Here is a 20,593-nt window from a genome sequence, read left to right as displayed (position 1 = left end):
TTGAGCCTTGTGGAACTCCATATTCAATAATTTGGGGATCAGATCTAATTTTGTTTATTTCTACAGATTGAGTTCGGTTAATTAGATATGATGCAAACCAGTTTAGAGCCGTACCAGAAATGAAGAACTGTGAGGATAATCTGTGAAGTAGGATATTGTGATCAACAGTGTCGAAAGCCGCTGAAAGTTCCAAGAGTATAAGGGCAACGACCCGTTTCTTATCTAGAGCAACAGTAATGTCATTGTGTATTTTAGCAAGGGCAGTTTCAGTACTATGACCAGTCTTATATGCCGATTGAAAGGGGTCAAACAAATTAAATTGAGTAAGATATGAAATGCTGGAATTGTTGGGGATCAAGAGACGGTTTCTTCAAAATAGGGGTGACTACAGCACTTTTAAGATTATCCGGAAAAGAGCCGGTTTCAAGAGATTTATTGATTAAAGAAGCAATGGCTGGAGCAATACTGGCTCTGCAAGATTTAAGAATTTTGGTAGGGATGGGATCTAATGAACAAGTAGCCGATGACGAGGACAAAATTAACTTCTCAATGGCATTATGGTCAACAGTGTCAAATGAAGAAAAAATGTAAGCATTGTTAGTGTGCAGTGACTCCAGTGGCGCAGTTACAATTGAAACATTAGATGGATGAGACAATGAATAATATAATTGAAAGCGTACACCTCCATTTTATTTTTGTTACTGTTTTTAGTGCTTCCAACAAAATTCTGAAGTATACTCAAGACAAATGCTAGCCCCCTTACCTGGCCCACAACTCCCCGGCCTCTCACAGTTTCCAGCGTCCCCGATAAGCTGAATATCCTCCAATGTCGTTCTCGCAACTGAACAGTTTCTGTACCTAGGTTCTCCAGACGAATGCAATATCTCCACTGTAAAGAAGTCAACAATTATTTAATACAAATATTTAATGGACATCAATTGGAATGTTGTCAAATTGAATGCATTGGTTTGTGCACAAAGCACTGCGACAACCCCATATTCCAAGGTGCGAAGCTTTCATATACATATATCTTATAAAATGTAGATCCTGTAACCAGAAAAACTAACACCACAAACCCTCTCATATCTTCTTGGATTGTGAATGGTGTAAGTACAACTTTGAAATTCCTTTAGATTTATTACGATGTTTTGTTAATTGAATAAATTTATCATCAGTTCAGAGATGGTGTATCAGCTATTTACTTACCCAGTATACGCTTGAATCCTCTGAAACCTTCGTAAATAAAAAAATTGTAGTATAAATTTTAAACCTTGTTGGGTCATGAAGTAGCAACTATTGACAAAAACAAACTATTACAATCTAACCACTACAATTTCTTTTGCCATTCCGTACATCATATCATAAATACATCATATAAGAAAAGTTACTAATACATCGCCAACATATCCCAAGGTCTGATCACATACCTATCATCAAGTGATATCACCAATTCATATCACCAACCTATCACCAAAATGCTACTGGTAGTAAAATTTAAATTTCGAAATTTCCAAATATAGAGAAAATTAAAAGTTGCCATTTATAGGTGAAATGCAGGAATAAGAGATTTTTCTTACACGTGTGCCCATGTAAAATGGTATGACAGTCACACGCACATTCTCCGTAGTCTCACGGTGAACATCAGACAATTCCAACCACGGATGGTTCTTTTCTTGCCATGCTTTTAATGTATCCTTTGGGACAAACGGTGGTTCTGTAAATAATATGAAAAAAAAGATATTGCTGTCAGCATAAAAATGTTTGGTATGTTAGTTCCTAATACCATCATCATCATTATCATCCCCACCATTATTAACATAAGTACCAATATCTGTAACATCACAAATCACCATCATCTTTGTCATGGTCTTCATTTTTATTATCTCTGCCACCGACAACTGCTACCACCGTCAACACAATAATTGAATCAACTGAGTGACTCTTACCTTGTCCTTGTTTTAATTCTAGAAATTTATCAAACAGTTCATGTTGCACAGGTGTTTTATCTGCTGATGAGTATGGTAGAATATCTTCATGTGCAACATAGTCTAATCCTATTAAAGAAAAAAGAATTTAATAGTCTTACAATATCTTCTTAAATTCTGAACGTTAAATTTGTCAATTCACATCATTCTTGTCATCATTTTCATCAACTTCATTACCACCATCAGCTTTATACTGGCAAAGAAAAGTGTTCATAAACCTGAGATAGTGTACAAAGAGTTATACTGTACAAAGAAAAGTGTTGGTATACCTGGGATAGCATACAAAGATCTGTTGTTTTCTTGATTTCCTAAAAATGTTACTGCCTCTGTTTGAGCTCTCTAAAAAAAAGGTAATCCATACATAAGTTTATATGGGTTCGTCCTGCCAAGAACTAGCAAGTCAGCCATTACAAGGTTTATACAATCAATTTCTAGTTAACAACAAAACAAAGAGACATTCTATTAATTTTAGCTATCACCAGAAGCACTGGAAACCTATTTCAAAATACTGATATACTTACAATGAATGGACAATCTCTGGAGTCAATCAGTACTTGGTAGTAAGTATGCGTCTTGCCCTGAACCTCCTTGTTACCTGCATGGATGTGCTCCCCATCATTCTCAATCTGTGGACTGCATGACAAGAAATATATGTTCTTTAAAATTAGTCACTTTAAAGCAACAGGATATTAAATGACAACAGTAATTTTATACCTCAACACCTTTTACACCTCAACATTTGTCCAGGTTGAGGTGTGTTAGCTATAACTGTAAATCATTTAAATCTTGTCAAAGAGAGGTCTATGATATGTGCAATAATAATATTATAGCTCTGCAGGAGCATTGGCTCACTAACGACAAATTGTTTATACTTAAGCCATTTCATGTTGATTTTGATTGTATTAGTGTTTCATCGGTTTGCAGTTCTGACGGACTTCTTGTCGGTCGCCCTTTTGGAGGGGGGACTATCATGTATATTTGTCCTAAAACAGGTTATTGACTACTACTATAATAGGAACGGTAGTCCGGTTTTTGCCTGTTTTCTTGATGCTAGTAAGGCATTTGATCGTGTGAATCATTGGCCTCTATATACTGTAAACTACTTATTGAAATAGGTACTAATATTAATGTTGTCAAACTACTGAAATCGTGGTATGATAAACAAAGGTTTATGGTTCGTTGGGGTAATTCTCATTCTGTACCTTTTAAAGTCATGAATGGTGTTCAACAAGGTGGGGTGATGTCCCCTCTTCTATAAACAATAACCTTAATTAAAGTTTAAGTACATTGAATCATGGTTGCGAACGTGGAAATGTAAAAATTAATCACCTCAGTTATGCAGATGATCTTGTTTTGCTTGCTCCCTCTGTTGCTGGACTCCAGCAACTAGTTTATACTTGTGAAGCATTTGCTAATGGTTATCGCCAGTAGGCTAGATTCGACTTAAATGAAATTACACACACGGTAGTCTACAGTTATAACGTTTATTCAGCAAGAACCAAACACATGTGAATATCGACCAACAATGGCAGACTCCGGTGCCCCGGGAGAGGGCGCACTATTGTTTACCATTGAATAACAACCCTGGCGTATGATTTTTTACTTAATGATAAGAAGTCTTTCTGTACATGACTCTGTCCACCCACACATAAGTTAGAAGGCAATTCGATACTAAACTATATGGCAATGAGCTTGTGTATGTTGAAAGCGGAATTTATCTTGGTCACAATTTTAACTCTAATAGAAGTGATGAGGCAAAATTAAAAGGCAGTACAGGTCTTTATGTATTAGGAGTAACTCTCTAAATCGCAAATTCATGAAATGTTCTGTCGATGTTAAGTTTTGCCTTTTTTGTTCATATTGCATCAATATGTATTGCGCTACCTTGTGGTGTGATTACTGGCAGAAAAATATTAGATCTCTCAATGTATTTTATAACAATGCATTACGTAGAATTCTTAAGCTTCCTAGGCACTGTAGTGCTAGCATGATGTTTGTTGAACATGGTGTGCCATCTTTTAAAGAGTATATGCGAAAATCATTATATAGCTTCATGCAACGAATGCTGACAAGTAGCAATACTCTAGTTATTTGTATATGTAAACTGATGCTCTTGGATTTATGGCAGATGGAGAGCCTCCTATATGTTTAATGGTTCAACATGATTGAACATCCTTGGGGTATGCAGGTCAATAGGACCTTGGAGAGCAAGCCCACCATGTACCCATATATACTCTGAGAGAGAGTATGTGGGTGAAGTGCCTTGCGCAGATACAAGCAAGTGGCAACAGTCCAGAATCAATCACCACTCAAAAATAGAAAATTGCAATCACCACGGAAACTGCTTCCACAAAACAAGCAATCAACATTGAGACAATAAATTTATTTGAACCTTCAAGTCATAGCAAGCACATGGAGTGCTAAAACGTTAACTATTATTTAAAATAAACTAACCTTTCATCTTTTTTACTTGCTACATCACGATCATAAAGTCTTGCAAGCCATGGGAATAACAAAATACCTCTGTAACCAAATACCTTGTGAAGAAAAAGCTGAAAAAAGAAAAATTCGAACTACAGTCAAGTAAACAGATGAATTTAATCAATCATGTTCTACAACAGTTATAACAGGCAGAAAGTATTCCTTGTTTGTCTTGAATTGGTAGTGCCTCTCTGAATATGACATTTGTACTATATTTATAAGACAACAAATATGCTATATTGATTACTAATTTCAAAAAGCAATTTTTTAATTAGTGAGCAACAAATCGGTGAATATAGTGAAATTTGTTAGAATGGATATTGTCAAATTATATTACCTGTCCAGTTGGATATTTTCCTTGAGGTTTTGGACTTTCAAGCTTCCCTACTGTCTGCAATTTTCTATATAAAAAAAAAAAAAATCTAATATATATATATATATATATATATATATATAAATTAGTACATATAATATGACAAATAATAATAATAAATAATAATAAATAATAACAATAATAATAATAATAATGAAGTTGTGTTGTCAAGCACGACTACCCAAACTCTGTGCAAAAATTTGACCTAGAGAGCCGTCCGCACATCTTCGAAAATATGGGCCGATTTCCACACAGATTTTGCCGAAAATTAAGTTTTGACATAATATTAATATATAATGCAGTATGAGTAATTATAATTCTGCACACCATGTGACATCTAAATTCCACGCAATTTTCTACGCAAATTTGAGCTTGTTTTTGAGGCATCATCTGCAAAAATCAAACACTTTACAGTATGGTTAGAATATAGCAGACTTACCGGAATTGTAATTTTTGTAAATATGTATTAGAATAGGGCCTAAACCAACAACCCCCGCACGTGTCATAGCTGTCTCTTATACACATCTAGATGTCATATAATATGACAAATAATAATAATAAATAATAACAATAATAATAATAATAATAATAATAATGAAGTTGTGTTGTCAAGCACGACTACCCAAACTCTGTGCAAAAATTTGACCTAGAGAGCCGACCGCACATCTTCGAAAATATGGGCCGATATCCACACAGATTTTGCCGAAAATTAAGTTTTGACATAATATTAATATATAATGCAGTATGAGTAATTATAATTCTGCACACCATGTGACACCTAAATTCCACGCAATTTTCTACGCAAATTTGAGCTTGTTTTTGAGGCATCATCTGCAAAAATCAAACACTTTACAGTACGGTTAGAATATAGCAGACTTACCGGAATTGTAATTTTTGTAAATATGTATTAGAATAGGGCCTAAACCAACAACCCCCGCACGTGTCATAGCGTCTGCAGAGTGAGAGTAAAAATGGATTAATATGGTCACCCAGAAGTGAGAAAAAACATCAGCTGAAGAAAGGGCGATTAGTCGATTAGTTTATAATTAATAGGAATATGATTAACTTAGTTAGGCCTACTAGGCTCTAGGCCTAGGTTAGTAGGCCCTACCTAGGTTATTTTTGTTCCAAATTGTTGTATGTTGAACGGTATAAATCAGAACCGGTTCTTTTGTTAACAATTATAATAGCAAGCTGTTTTGTTTACCACTACCAGTGACTTCGTTCAGCTAGGATAAAGTCAGCAAGGCCAGGCCACTTACGTACGTAGGCCTAGTAGTAGCATAGGCCTAGGCCCCCCCTACCCTAGGCCTACTTTACGAAGCAAGGCTAGCCTTCGTTCAGCTAGTCCCTGCTCTCATAGACACCTGATATTTACCTAGATGCCAACTGACGTTTTAACTGGACATGTAACGCTCCTATTGATAGAAATGCATTTTGATTTTGAAGAAAACGTGAAGTTACTAAATTATAAATACAACTTTTCAACATTGCGCAGTTCTGCTTACTTTTTCTGTTTTGTGCATGGTAGCAAAGATACTACAAACACAAGATAAAGCACTCGCATAGAAAAATGAGGCGGAAATCGTGCCCGACGTAGGCGGCGCCCTTCTTTTTAACCGTGCAAATTTTCTATACTTCGTGCCCGACGTACAGGGCGCCCTTCGGTTGTTAAGTATATCCAGACGCACACGGCGCCCTTCTTTTTCCACTAATGGTGGAAAACTTTATCACTAGGGTGCGTCGATTTTGCGCTATATTGTTGTTTTCTATACTGATCCATAGGCTTAATTGTGTGTTTTATTTGGATAATAGCAACGATTTCTACCTCTGCCAGGGAATTATGTATTCACCGTTGTCACTGTCTGGGTACAATTGTACAATTGTGTAAATTTTTTTAACAGAGAATTGACAATAAAATACGCCACGACTTGGTAACGAAAGTTTGGTTGAAGTTTTTTTAGATCTAGCCGCAAGGGGCGTCCCATTGTTTGTATTCCCACCATGCATTTCGGTGGAACACATTTTTGTGTGGAGAACTCTATCTTGTGTTTCTAGTATCTTTGAGCGGAATGCCAGTTCGAGCGGATTCGAGCGGTTTCGAGCGGAATTTATTCGAGCAATGCTAGTTCGAGCGGAAAAAATTTCACTTGTGCGAACAACAGCCTGTGCGAGTTATGTAGGCCTACGAATTACTTTAAAATTTCCTATTTTGAGCTAACAATTTGCATTCGGCCGGGGCTCAGGCTTTCAATCAATTGATCAAAATCACCTAAAATCAACTTATTTTGCGAGTTATGCATCCAGAGACGTAGCAAGGATTTTTAAAGGGGGGAGGGGGAGCCGTTATGCAAAGTATGTAGGACCCCCTGGGGAGTCCAGGGGCGAAGTCCCCTGGAAAGTAGTGTGATTTGAACGTTTTTAGGGCTGTTCTGAAATGATAAAGTGAAAATTGCAATAAACGCAATAATAAGCCTAACAATAATATAAAACTCAACAGTGGTGGATCCAGGAATTCAATAGAGGTGACTCCAGGGAGGGATTTACAGATTGGGTAAGCACCCACCTCAGCCCAACCATGGTTGGGCTGAGGTGATTTGGGCACCTCTAGATGACCGGAAATTACACTTTCAAATTTGGATTTGGAGCAAAATTTAGGGGGAGGGGAAGACCAGCTTGAATCCACCACTGCTCAAAACCTTCTTTATCCAAAATAGTCATAATCACGAAAAATGGGCATGTAAAAACCAGATCCTAAAAACATCATCATCACATCACCGTTACATACAATGCTGTAGCTAGGATTTTCAAACAATGCGGGAAAATATCAGTGTGGACCCACTTTACGCGTAAATTCAAATAATATATATGGACTCATTTTCTTAAAAGTGGGCCCATTTTATGCAAAAATATGAAAAATGTGTACCCATTTTCTTAAAAGTTGGCCCATTTTACGCAAAATATGAGAAATCTTGACCCATTTTTCAAAATCAGGACTCATTTTGTGCTAAAACAGCATAATTTAGACCTATTTTTGAAAATGTACACTTCTTTGTGGACCCAATAGAATAATTGTGGGGGACGACTGTCCAACTGTCCCAATAGCTGGCTACGGCATTGATAGCATATACTCAAAATGAAGCGCCAACAAATTTCTCATGATCAGGGATTTTCAGCAACCATAGAGATCTTTAATATCTGTGATGTACCATAGAAAATAAAGCTTATAAACATTGTTTTTGAGTATGAACTTCATATACTTCAAAGCCTTGATTTCTCAGCCCCACCATGGTTGAGAAACTTGCTTATTTATGGCTTTATTGAAATTACCATTATAATTAAATGTTGTGCCAAGGAAACATAATCATCAACAGTGTGAATTTGTTCGTCACCAAACGCCGTGAAACCGGTAAGTTTCTCACTTTACCTTTTGAAAAAATAACAATTTTAGTTTTACTTGTATTTACTGTGAGATGCCACATGTCACAATAATTGTTAACAGCGTGTAATGCTTTCTGTAACTCTGTTGGACTTTCAGCCATAATAATCGTGTCATCTGCATATAATAAAACATATAATCTAAGGAACACCTGTATATCGTTATCGTGTTAAATTCACATGCCAAATGATCTAAGCCTTCCGCTCGAACTGACATCCACTCGAATTGACTGGCACAGACTGGCATCTTGTCTAGCGCCCTCTCGTGCTGTGAAAATAAAATAAATGGAAGAGTGAAAGAAGCACGTACACAGAATTTTTTATTTATTTATTTTATTTCAAAAACATAAAACTAACAGCAAAAAAGAATGGCCACTTAAAAATACAGTAATTACAACCAAACGTAAACAAGTCACTTCGTTCAAAGATCATCATGGTTCATGGGTGAATTTAATTACATTATACAATACAGCACTGTGTATCATATAAAACTCCACTATATTTAGTACACAAGCTAAAGCTAGCATTGCTGGAATATTATGAATATCAGTAACCAATATAATTAATTGATTATTAAGATCATAATACAAGATGATAGAACCAATTAATATATTTTATAATTTATTTCTTTATTTCCAATATATCCACAAATCAAAGTATAAACTGAATTTCTTGGGATTCACAAATTGCATAATTAAAAAAAAAGAGAAGAAACGGGAAACAACGACGAAAAAGAAACAGTTGTAAAAAAATCGTTACAGGGCTTACAGAGAATAATACTTACAAATTTTATGTTTAGAAAAATATGGATTAATAATAAATAATGACAAAAATAACTTTAAAAAAATGAGTGGAATTAATATTACACTAAGTAAAAAGTATGTACAAATTTTGAATAAGAAATTGAATATTCGATAATGTAAGTAGATTACGGTGTATAATATTTACAAATTTCGAATAAAGAATATAAATGACCAAATTTTTTACTGATACTAGTCCAATATTATCATTTTACCTTGTATATGGTACTTATCCTTTTGCTATTTTATAATCTTCATCTTATTTGTATCAGTTATTTCCATTCAGGTGGAATGCTACCCTCTGTTGAATGCGATTTGAAATAAAAGGTTCGTTATCAAATTGTTTAGAATTGTTTTCTGCCGAATAGGTAAATGACCAAATCAAACCTTAAAACTGAATTATCATTATCATCCTGATCGTCACCCATCGTTGTCATCATCACATATTGTCATCATTGTCACAATGATTATCACATTACACGTCATCATCGCTATGACCAGTCGTCATCACAACACACCATCATCAGATTTATTTCTCTTAAGGCGAGACTTTTTTATACCTTGTTACGCTAACTTATTTTTAAAGATCGACAGAGGGCAAAAAAAAATAAAATTTAGTTTTCTCATTTAGTAAATGGTTTTACCAAACATATTGAGACGGAGAATACAAAATGTTATTTTTGAATGTAAACTGTAATAATGTGGTGGTGAAATGCTTTAAATTTATATACTGTAATTAGGAAGAAAATATACATATCTTTCTTCAGAGATTTCAAGGCAGTGGCAGCGTAATGAAAATAAAGAAAAATTTTTTTCTGAAATGTCCATTGTTTTGTGGCAGCGGTTGCGCTAATTGGCCAAAAATAATTTTTTTCCCCGAAATTATCATTACTGGCAGACGGCAAGTTCACTAAACAAGATGTAAATTAAAATCTTGCCTTAATGTGTTCCTACTGGAAACTAAAACCAATTGCAGTGTTGACTAATTGTGTTCGACAAAAAAAAAAAAAACAAACACAGTATTAAGGTGTGGTGGAAACACAACACAACTTGCAATATGTGTCATTTATTTATCAACAATAGAATCTAAGTTTACAAAGAAAAAGGTTTGAGTATGTTCAATTTAAGTATTAATATAAAAATGTAGAAAGTATTACTGAGTGCTAGTATTAATGCGAGCCTAAAATTAAAAAAACAAACAACTTAATAAATTAATGCAATATGTGTCATTTATTTATCAACAATGGAATCTAACTTTACAAAGAAAAAGATTTAAGCATGTTCAATTTAGGTATTAATATAAAAATGTAGAAAGTATTACTGAGTGCTAGTATTAATGCGAGCTTAAAATTAAAAAAAAACCAACAACTTAATAAATTACATCTCCAACCAGTGACAGTGCCAGCATTCTCCGACAAGTCCAAGACCCCCAGAAATGATTGCTTTCATTCCTAATGGCGGGTTCCCAAATTAAAGATGGGGGGGGGGGTGTACTCCCTGGACCAGTGCTGGCACCGCCACTGTCTCTCATCACAACATTTATGTTAATACAGGCTTATATAATCAGTAAAATCAATATGAAATAATCCGGATGGAAGCCTTCAGACAACTTCAATATGAAATTATTTGATATAAATTTGCTTCAAAATCAAACAAATTTGTAGCTTAAACAAATAAGAATTATCAACAAATATCACACTAAGTGGATAAAAAGTGTGAAAAGACATAAAATCATTTAATACCTCCAGGGTTAAATCAGTGTTACATGAATATTTAAATAATTAAAAGAAGCATTTAAAATAAACCAGTACTAAAATTCCAGGGGAAAATTTTAATAAATTGTGGAAATGTATGCAATTGCAATGGAAGGTCTTGGTCGAATCCTGATCGACAATGTTTTTCTGGAAAATGTATTAAAAGCAATTGTATTAGACCCTATCAGCAGTAGATTCATAATGTTACAGACACCACTATTTGCTATTCCTACTTTAGAATACTGTTTGTTATATTTTTCTCACATTGCTAAAGATCACTGGTTTAATTATGCTGCTTTTATTAATTCTTAATTTGCTGTTAATATAAATAATAATTAAAAAAATCATCATTTGTCTGCTACAAATATTTTTAACAAATACATAATGAACTTGATCATTAAAAATGACAAAATATCAATTTCCAATGAAGCATAGGCTGATGTAAAAAATTAAACAAAAAAAGCACTTTGATCTTCACGAAATGGCGCTATACAAGTGTTGGTGTATGTAAACAATTACGTTACGTTAGTTTTGCTACTGCATACAGTACTATGAAAATCAATAAATTACCAGCCAACTTTAAAGGTCTATACAAAGTAGCAATGGTTTTTTATTCTAATATTTATATGAAAGTTAATGACTGAAAATTTTGAGAAAAAGCACCTCAAATTTTGAAGTGCATTAGCTCAAGACAGAGTATTTTGTCGAATTATTCAACATCTTCAACAACATCATCAGGCTCTTTTGACTTCACAGTGAGTTTAACTTCATCACCATTCAACCAATGACTGCAAAGGGTAGTTAAGATTTTCATTTTGTTTTCAAATTGCTTTTGAGGCACTTCACTAATAACACCTGCAATTTGTCTGCATAATAAAGTTGCCTTTGTGTACTTTTCATCTCGTGTCAGTGACTGCGACCTCTTGTTTGGTTTGTCAGTCTTTGGTTTTTTGACTGGTGTGTTACTGCTTTTAGCTTGGCTTTCTCTTTTAATTGCTTTTCCTGCCAAACTTACACTTGGACTGCTTACTTCAACAGATTCAATTTTGCAATCTGAATGCTGATAATCTTTCTGCCATCTACTTTCAAACAAACTTTCTTCAAAAATCTCTTTCTCTAAGAATTTTCGCATAGCAAAAATGTGTCTACAAGGCAGATTGTAGTTTGTATAGAAAGTGCATGAGCACATTTTTCCCTTCTCATCAACAGCAAATTCCCCAACTGTGCCTGTGACAATTATTTGTCCACCAACATCTTTTTGAACATCGAGAGCTGCAGCTGCAATGATCTCTTTTTCTGTAAGGCTTACAGCATAACTCGTACAGAATTTATTTAGTTCTTCTAAATCTGGATTTTTATCCTGATTTGGATTTTTAACTGAAAGCATTGCTTTGAGCTTCTTGTGGTCAGATTCCAATTTCACCTGATTGTCAATTTTCCAGATTCCTCTGACGCACTCTGCCACTGTGCTTGTGCCGTTCACAACATTCTTTACCTTCCCATGGAATGCTTCTACACTGTCAGCTGTTTTAATTCCATAATTCAGATCTTTGTTTCTCCATGCTCCCACCCACAAGTGGCGCTGTTTATGCCATGTTTCATTGAAAGCCTGAGCAAATGCTAGACTTTGCAAATTTTCAAGAAGTTCATAATATTCCTCTTCAGTTTTAGACATTACCATTGCATGTAGTATTGTCCATAAATGATTTTGTCTTCGAGCCCCTTGCTTCTCAGATTTTGCAACAGCTGTGCCATTTTCCATACTTGATGTTTCATTCTTGAATGTTTTCAAAACCTGTGTTTCACAAAGTTTAATAGAAGCATTTGGAAAATGGCTTTCAAAGACTTTAATGTCCAAAGAATTACTGCCTACAATAAACAGTTTGGTCTTTTCAATCACTGAAGGATCTAACGGTTGTTTGAACAACTGGAAGGCAGCACTCATCGTTGACTCATCTAATTTTGCAAGTAAAAAATGAGCACAGGGAATGTAAGTGCCACTACCATCCTGAACAATAAGAGTGCATAAAATCATACCATTGGTGTTTACATCATCTGTATCACCTATTACACAGACCTCTGGGAATCTAATGTATGTCTCTTTCATGTAGGACGTTTGAAAAAATACAACTTGTATTTGTCCATTACCATCAACATTTACAACCACCTCACTTCCAGCATCCTTCTCTGTTATATCCTGGAGTTCATGCAACAGTGATTGTACCTCAGTCTTCTCTTCTTCTGCCATTTCTCGGCGGAGCTGAGCTTGCAGATTATAAATATCTTTATTTGTCAGTGGTTTTTGGCTCATCTCGCGCACTCTTTCTCTGAATACTTTTGTTGGAACTTTCATGTCCATGAGTATCTTACTGAACTGTCTCTCTGACTTACTAAGACGACGATTCTCAGGATACAATTTAGCAACCCCTTCATCTGTTGGGTGGTTATGTGTAAAGTTGCCGCTACGGATGAACATCTTGTCTTTGACGCGATCTACACTCAGTATGAAGTGCATTGGACAGTTGGTCTTGTAGCTCCTGGGGGAAAAAATATAATAAAAGTAAAAATCAGATTCCCTGATGCTAATGATTTTCAGTTCTAGAAATTCTCTCTGTCACATATTTAAGAAATGTACTGTATGTACTTTCCAAATCAATCCCACTAACTCCATTAAAAAATGTCTTAAATTTATGGTGTAAGAACAAAAATATATAAATATACGCAAGAAAATGGCTTGTTTTATCCAACAACACACAGCATTTCTAAATAAACTGATATGTTATTGTACTTACTTTTGATTAGGTCTTTTGCCAGATCCTTTACTACGATACTTTCCATGATGTTTACAAGTGACTCTTGCATATGCATACTTAAATTTTTCATCATACAGTGGCGCTCCTTCTCTTCGATAAGCAACATTTGCAGTATGGACTTTTCTTGTGTCTGCCAAGATCAGCTTAACATGAACATTAGCCTCATACTGTTCCATAACAGTTTTGAATTCTGCCCAGGTAGAAAATTCCGCACCAACTATCAGGCCATATGTTTCCTCATGGATTATTTCATCGGGTACACAGCCTTCCTCTATGACAGTTTCTTCAGTCATTCTGAAAGATCTATTGAAAATGCAGAGAAAATTAAATGAATGGGGGATTAAAATTATATATAGAACACACGAGAGAGCAGCTTAACTCAATCGGCTAATCTGGTGGTAGCCACTGTGTGTGCACTGAACCTTGGAGATCTCTAGGTCCCCTGTTAAATACCCATCGCTGCCTCTCCTTGTGTTTCAGCTGGAGGGCTGAAATACAAGTTACAGTAGCGCACCGTCTTTTGGATAAGATATACAAGCTGTTGGTCCAGTGTGTATTTATGGTCCATGTGCACATTAAAGAATGCAGAACACTCTTTGGAAAGAGTAGGGAATTGTCTCCCGGTGTACTGCCCAATCACCACCAGAAGGACCCCACTGGAGTCTTCTTCTAGACATTCATGGGTTACAGTATCCTTGGTTTTTATACCGAATAAATCCAACCAAACTTAATTGCAAAATCAACATCATTGAAATACCATTTGAGTAATACAAAGTCAACTGATTTAATGTCAAGAAAATCTTTCAAGAACATTTATTTCATAATGGTTAAGGTTACATTCACATTGAAAGAAAAGAAGCATAAAATGTGAGGTCTCACCATGAAATGAGACGCATCATTGGTGAAATCATATTGAGATATTCACCAAAACAGACCAAAGTCAACATTTTTACAAAATTTTGATTTAAATGTTTTTGAATAACTTGATACTTATATTTTATGATTGTAAGTGAATTTTCTTGCACATTTTCTGTAATTCTAGTCATATTATTTATACAGGTTAGTTTATCTTTGAGGCTGATTTTCTCAAAATGTGGTTCTTATACACCTAAACTTTAAATGCTCACATCTCTGGTTGCAGGCTTCCCGGAACGCCGCCTTCAGCGGCGAGTGCGAAGCACAACTCAGGGTCAAAAGTGGAACGTGAAATTTGGATATGGTTTCATAGTCAGATTTGCGAGAAAAACTTCAGCTACCCATATTTCTTGACGGAGGCGTCAGTGGGAGCTGTAATTTGTATGGCAAGGAGATTGTGCAACCCTTCATTCGTATTAAGGGAATTTATGCCCAGAAACTTTGTAGTTATTAATATTTTGGTTATAATAGAAAATATTCATTTTTTGGTGACATCACACTCACATTAGTTAGCATGCATACATCATAAGCTAGATACGTCACTTTTCCTGGTAAGGCAAACTTTCCCAATGGCGTACTTTTTTCATGGATAAACAAACACCACTGCTTTGCACATGGATGCCTTGCCCAAGCCAGGACTACAAGAGCCGCATTGTTAGCATTGTATAATACTTAAACAAGGTACCTCTGCAAATGAATTATTCTTAGTTTTTTTTTTTTTCTTATTTTAATTTATTTCTTCAGAAAGTGTACTCTCTATCACATATGATTCCACTGTCTTAGTTAGGCATAGTCTTACTTATGCCTCATCGTCCCCCGCTACACAGTACATCAGCAGCCCCTCCCCCATACAGTACAGACGGTTGCTAGGTAACAACGTGATTGAACCTTCCTTCCCAGGTGTTCATGTACAATAACATTTGCATACTTAGCTAACCAGTTGTGTGTATTTCTTTGTGAAAATGAGTACTCATTTTCACAAAGCATTTGCATCCCCTCATGGAAAGAGGGATTCGAAATAATTGTCTCCATATCTTCGCTAATTAAATTAATCACCGTAATTTAGCTTACACTTATGAATTTAGGGAGCACTTAAAATGTGAAATAATGATTTCACTACCCGACAAACTCCGAACTTTATTTATTCATTAGGCCTACATACTGTAATAGTTTCATATTGCTGTACTATATACTCCAACATCACTGGCGCATGGTAACAACCAACTGACTGCAGACCATTTCCGTTCACACATTACTCTCCATAACACAGCACCCCCTAGTTCCGTCACCTCTGGATTTAATTATAGTAAACAGAAACCATTTAAAGACCAAATGAAAGCTTATAATGTGATCTACCCAAATATAATATAAACTCAATTTTTGAATTTCTAACCATGAGACTCATTTGTGGTGAGACCTCACAAATTATTAACATTGTAGACAAAAACAATAGTTGAATAATCAAATAGACCATTAAATGAGATCAAAACTAGAAGATTAAACTTGTCTCATAATGACCCCAACATATAATAATAATAATAATAATATGACCACGGACAGGAACTCGCACATTTTTAAACATCTTAATAGCTCATCACAATGTAAAACCTCAAGCAACGAAGATTGCTTCCGTGTATTGTGTTCCGCTTCAACAGCCAGCCAAAGAAAAATCAAGGAGGCCTTGCATATAAAATGGGACACGCCCTCTCTCAACAAGCAACTTTTACATGTTAATTTAACTTTGTTATTCTGATGTTCATCATTACGTTATCATCTTTATTCATGCCTTTTTTTCTTCTTTACAATCGATTCTCTAAAAATGTAATATCATGATATCTGTTCAAATAGCTATGGTTCAATTCCCATTTACTTAAAATACAATGCTTCACAGTTGTTCACTCCCTTTAAATAGTAGATTGCATATTTTATCTTATTTTATTTATTTCCAGGCAAGACAATACAGTACAATAGATAAGAGAAACAAATGACAAAGAAAACAAAAAGCCTGAGGATTACCTAAAAGCGAACTTAATCACTATCTAAAGGCTCTCCAAAACATTAAAAAGACAAACATTAAAATCTGAAAAATTCACAATTCATATATGTACAATATAATAAATTAATAAAAATATTACAAAGAGCATTACAATTTCATTAAGGTAAAAATATAATTTAATTAATTTAATATGATTTAATTTAAAAAAATATTGCTTAAGTACATATTTAAATTTTGTGGAATTAATTGCACATTCCCTAATATTTGGAGGTAGGTCATTCCATAAATAAGGAAAATAATTAAAAACAGTAAATTTATAACAATTGGTTCTAGCAAATTGGATCTTAAATCTAAAATCAGACAGATGACGGTTATTAACAACAGGAAGAAGATTTGGTTCAATATCATATTTTCTATGGAAGCGAGACAATACAAAAGAAAGAAGGAGGTATTTATAACGGTCAGAAATAAGTGCATGTTAGCAATCGTTTCACTGAAGATGGCGAAGGATTTGCCAAAACATGTCTGTTTTATAGTACTGTATACCGAGTTTTGATAATAAAATTCATTAGGCTTTGACTATATGGTATTGAGGTTGAAAATTATTGTGGTATTCTTAAGATGTATTTGCTACTACAGACGAATAATAATAATAATAATAATAAATTAATAATAATATTAATAATATAACAATAAATTATAATAAATATACATACATAAATGAACGCTAATAATACATAATATAATAAAAATACATTGCGCCAAAATAGTAAAGTTTATTTTTTAGATATCCGAGTAGTAATTAGATAAACAAATATTTTTCATATGAGTCTTAAAAGTTGAAAGAGTTTTACAATTACAGGTGGTTACATCGAAATTATTCCATTGAGTAGGACCAGAAATAGTACAAAAGGAATGCATAATTTTGGAGGATGTCTTTATGCTATACTGTACTGTAGGTGTGAGCAATCAAACGAGTTGAAAAAACATTGCAATAGAAATTGGTAATAAATTGTTTACATATTAAAACATGAATAAAGAAACTTGAATTATATGAAGATCAATAATTTTGAGAATTTTTAGCTTCTTAAAGAGAGGTTCAGATGTAGTTCTATTTGGAACTAAACTTATTATACGAACCACCTTTTTTTGTAGCTGAAGTATTTTTTGTAAATTTGCGGGGTAATCTGCTGCCCAAATAATGTTGCAATACAGCAGTTGAGGTAATATGAATGAGTTGTATAAGGTAACTAAAATATGACATGGAAAGATATGCTTTAATTTATTTATAAATCCTATATATTTTAAAATTATATTTGCTATTCGTTGCTGATGCCTAGTCCAAATTAGAATGAATGATATACCCCATGCAAATATCTATTCCTAGACATCCGTCTAAATCCAAAGACCCAATTACAATTTCGATGTAACAATTGAAGACCTGTCATCTGGACATGGGCAAGCAACAAAGGAAATGACATTACTTTAACTTTTATGAATCAGTACAACCAGGAATGCTTCACTGACACACCATTGATCCCAATTTCTAATGTAATTATTAAGATGTTTTATCCTACTTTTTCTTTGTAAATTTTAATTGACGATTGAACGTGTGTTCAATAACTAATATAATGTGAGCTTTTGTGTTTTTAGTACATTTTGATGGTAAAATATTAGATTTTAAAATACCTATTCCACAAAGCCTATGAAGTCATTCAGGCGTAATGAACGGTAATCAACGTATGTTGACAACAGAGAGCGCCACCTGGCGTCGTGACGACACGACTGTGGTACTCTATACACAGCTGTTGTAAAAAATGTACAACTACAGGTTTATTGGGGTTTATTGGTATCTTGGAGATAACTGCTGTGCATATATAGCCACTGCCAGTACAGTGTATATATATATATATCACTAAACTTTATTCAAAAAAAGTTCCTTCACTAAAAATACATTTGCAACAAAATGCTGAATTGTAGTAGTATTTTGTAGAGAAAAAGGTAAAATAATATTATTATTATGCAAGATTTCATATTTGTTCATTAAAAATAACATTTTCATAAAGAGAAACAAATTAATAAAATCAGATCTAAAAATATGTAAGTCCCAATGCTAGGCCTACTGAAAGCAGGCTCAGCTATGAAAACTCAAGGCACAAGTTAGTTGCCAGTTCCAATAGTCAGAATTGGATCACTTCCTTTCTTTCAAGCACGCTTACTACAACCCGACATCAAAACGAACTCGGACAGATTAATCAGCCCACGCATGGTCAACGACATCTAGGCTAGTCGGATATGTTATTGCACCGATATAAGCTCCATCCCATTCTGACGTTATTCATATTACGCAATTACTGTGCAATATGTATAAACAAAGTATATTAACAACTTTTCATGGATTAGGACATCGTTATATACGAATAATCCACACTCACCTTATGTAACCAACAACTCAATATACAAACGACTTTCCAAAATGGCTATCTACACGTCATCGTGTAGCGTACCTTCTTCTCAAAGAGAAAGAGAGATATAGAAGCGGCGGGAACAATGAACCAACCAGAGCTTACAAACGCGAATGGGTGATCGGTGTATGCTTTTGTGATTATCTGTTCCGGCCCCTGATCATTCCTGATGATGTTCGAATATTAACGAAATATTGAATCATGGCTTCTCTTAGTCTTTTTGGAGTCTGCATGATATTATATTAACTGTTCAAATCTCTTTGATCAATTCAGCGTATGCAATTAATATTTATTAACTTATCGGAAACAGGTAACAACTCAGAACATGACGTTACTTGCTCCTCTGTATAGGCAAACAATTAAAAGGGTGAAATAAACGGAATATTAACGTATCAAAATGTTGTCATATCAAAATTTAGAAGAATTAAAACGCTGCTTAGAGGCAACCGATTGGATGAACTCACAGGAACAGTGATTTACAAGAAAGTAAGGTAGGCCCCCTACCTCCACTGGTGATAATAAAAGATAATAATATTGAATTATTAGTATCGTCATATGTTGCATTTGCCAAGACTTGACTACATTACTGTATTACATGGTATTACAAGGAAAGTAAAATCATATGATAAGCCGTGATCACAAGTGAGATCGCCATTAAGAAAAAGATGTTAACTTTTAAAAATAATGAACAAAAATATGTTAAAGAAGCAAAAAAAGAACTTGTCCTGTATCAAGAAGGGGAAAATTAAATTAAGACAGAGAATTGAAGTTATCAATAGGAATATGATAGAAGGGTGGCCTATGTTGAGTATTAAGTCCATATTATTGGCACAAACAAGAAAAGTGGCTGTAGTCTACTGTTACCAGGGGTATGACGAGGAGAGTTTGGCAACGGAATTAAATGAAATTTATATGAGATTTGAAAATGGGAATAGTACTTAACTTTTTTAGAGTCCAAGGGGAAAAATGAAAATCGAGCGCCGAAAGTACAATTTGAGCATGCCTACTAGCCTGTCAAACTATATATGGGATTAAAAACTGCCGTATAGTGCGAAGTTGTACAGTAGGCCTCTATCTATTGCGATCGTATGGGTTGCAGTGGTTTCACCAGTTCCCCGACAGGGGGATTGTACAGACAAGATAAAGAATCCCATAGTTACCACAAAGTGTCATTATTTTTAATACAAAATTCCTCAACAAATCAAATTTTCCCCGACTAGGGTGGGGGGCCCTAGGCTTCGGCGGGGGGTGTGAACCTCTTGTGGGAGTTCATGGCGCCACTCCTGTTTAAACACTGGTACCAGGGGCGGTTCCAGTAGGCCAGCTAGGGCACCGTTTTGCCACTAAATTTTAAAAATTCCAAAGCAAAATCAATGTTATGTGCACTCACTTATTCTGAAACTGTTGTGTCCCCAATAATACATTATATACATATACATTATATATATAATATATATATACACGTATATAATATATATGTATGTGTGTATATGTATGTATATATGTACCTATATATATATGTATATACATATATGTATATACATATATGTATGTATATATATATATATATATA

General features: G+C 34.5%; 2 protein-coding genes across 2 annotated transcripts in view; both read right to left on the bottom strand.

Annotated features, from left to right (window-relative positions):
- LOC117121957 (polymerase delta-interacting protein 2-like) overlaps positions 1–6,421 on the bottom strand; it is a gene marked incomplete in the record, with an annotated part of 11,020 nt that extends 4,599 nt beyond the window's left edge. The window contains 10 exon segments of the mRNA XM_033267391.1: positions 764–889; positions 1,207–1,233; positions 1,578–1,714; positions 1,947–2,054; positions 2,255–2,324; positions 2,507–2,618; positions 4,440–4,537; positions 4,804–4,867; positions 5,720–5,791; positions 6,348–6,421. Of these exon segments, the coding sequence (XP_033123282.1) occupies positions 764–889; positions 1,207–1,233; positions 1,578–1,714; positions 1,947–2,054; positions 2,255–2,324; positions 2,507–2,618; positions 4,440–4,537; positions 4,804–4,867; positions 5,720–5,791; positions 6,348–6,406 (873 nt within the window).
- A 3,678-nt stretch (positions 6,422–10,099) lies between these two features.
- LOC117121951 (zinc finger SWIM domain-containing protein 1-like) lies at positions 10,100–19,143 on the bottom strand. The gene is made up of 3 exons (XM_033267373.1): positions 18,991–19,143; positions 13,624–13,947; positions 10,100–13,368 (listed from the first exon to the last, which is right to left on the bottom strand). Exons 2-3 carry the CDS (start codon positions 13,935–13,937, stop codon positions 11,541–11,543), a joined length of 2,142 nt encoding a protein of 713 aa, XP_033123264.1. The 5' UTR covers positions 13,938–13,947; positions 18,991–19,143; the 3' UTR covers positions 10,100–11,540.
- Positions 19,144–20,593: the final 1,450 nt, after the last annotated feature.

Source organism: Anneissia japonica, unplaced genomic scaffold (assembly GCF_011630105.1).
Source record: "Anneissia japonica isolate Jap-2015-1 unplaced genomic scaffold, ASM1163010v1 scaffold352_len1594369_cov220, whole genome shotgun sequence".
Taxonomy (NCBI): domain Eukaryota; kingdom Metazoa; phylum Echinodermata; class Crinoidea; order Comatulida; family Comatulidae; genus Anneissia; species Anneissia japonica.
The sequence above is the reverse complement of the archived record's forward strand: the minus strand, read 5'-3'. Positions and strand labels throughout refer to the sequence as shown.

Coding starts and splice junctions, on each gene's coding strand:
- LOC117121951 (XM_033267373.1), bottom strand. CDS start 13,937: ATGACTGAAGAAACTGTCATAGAGGAAGGCTGTGTACCCGATGAAATA. Junction 13,369..13,623: donor GGCAAAAGACCTAATCAAAA/GTAAGTACAATA, acceptor TTTTTCCCCCAG/GAGCTACAAGACCAACTGTC.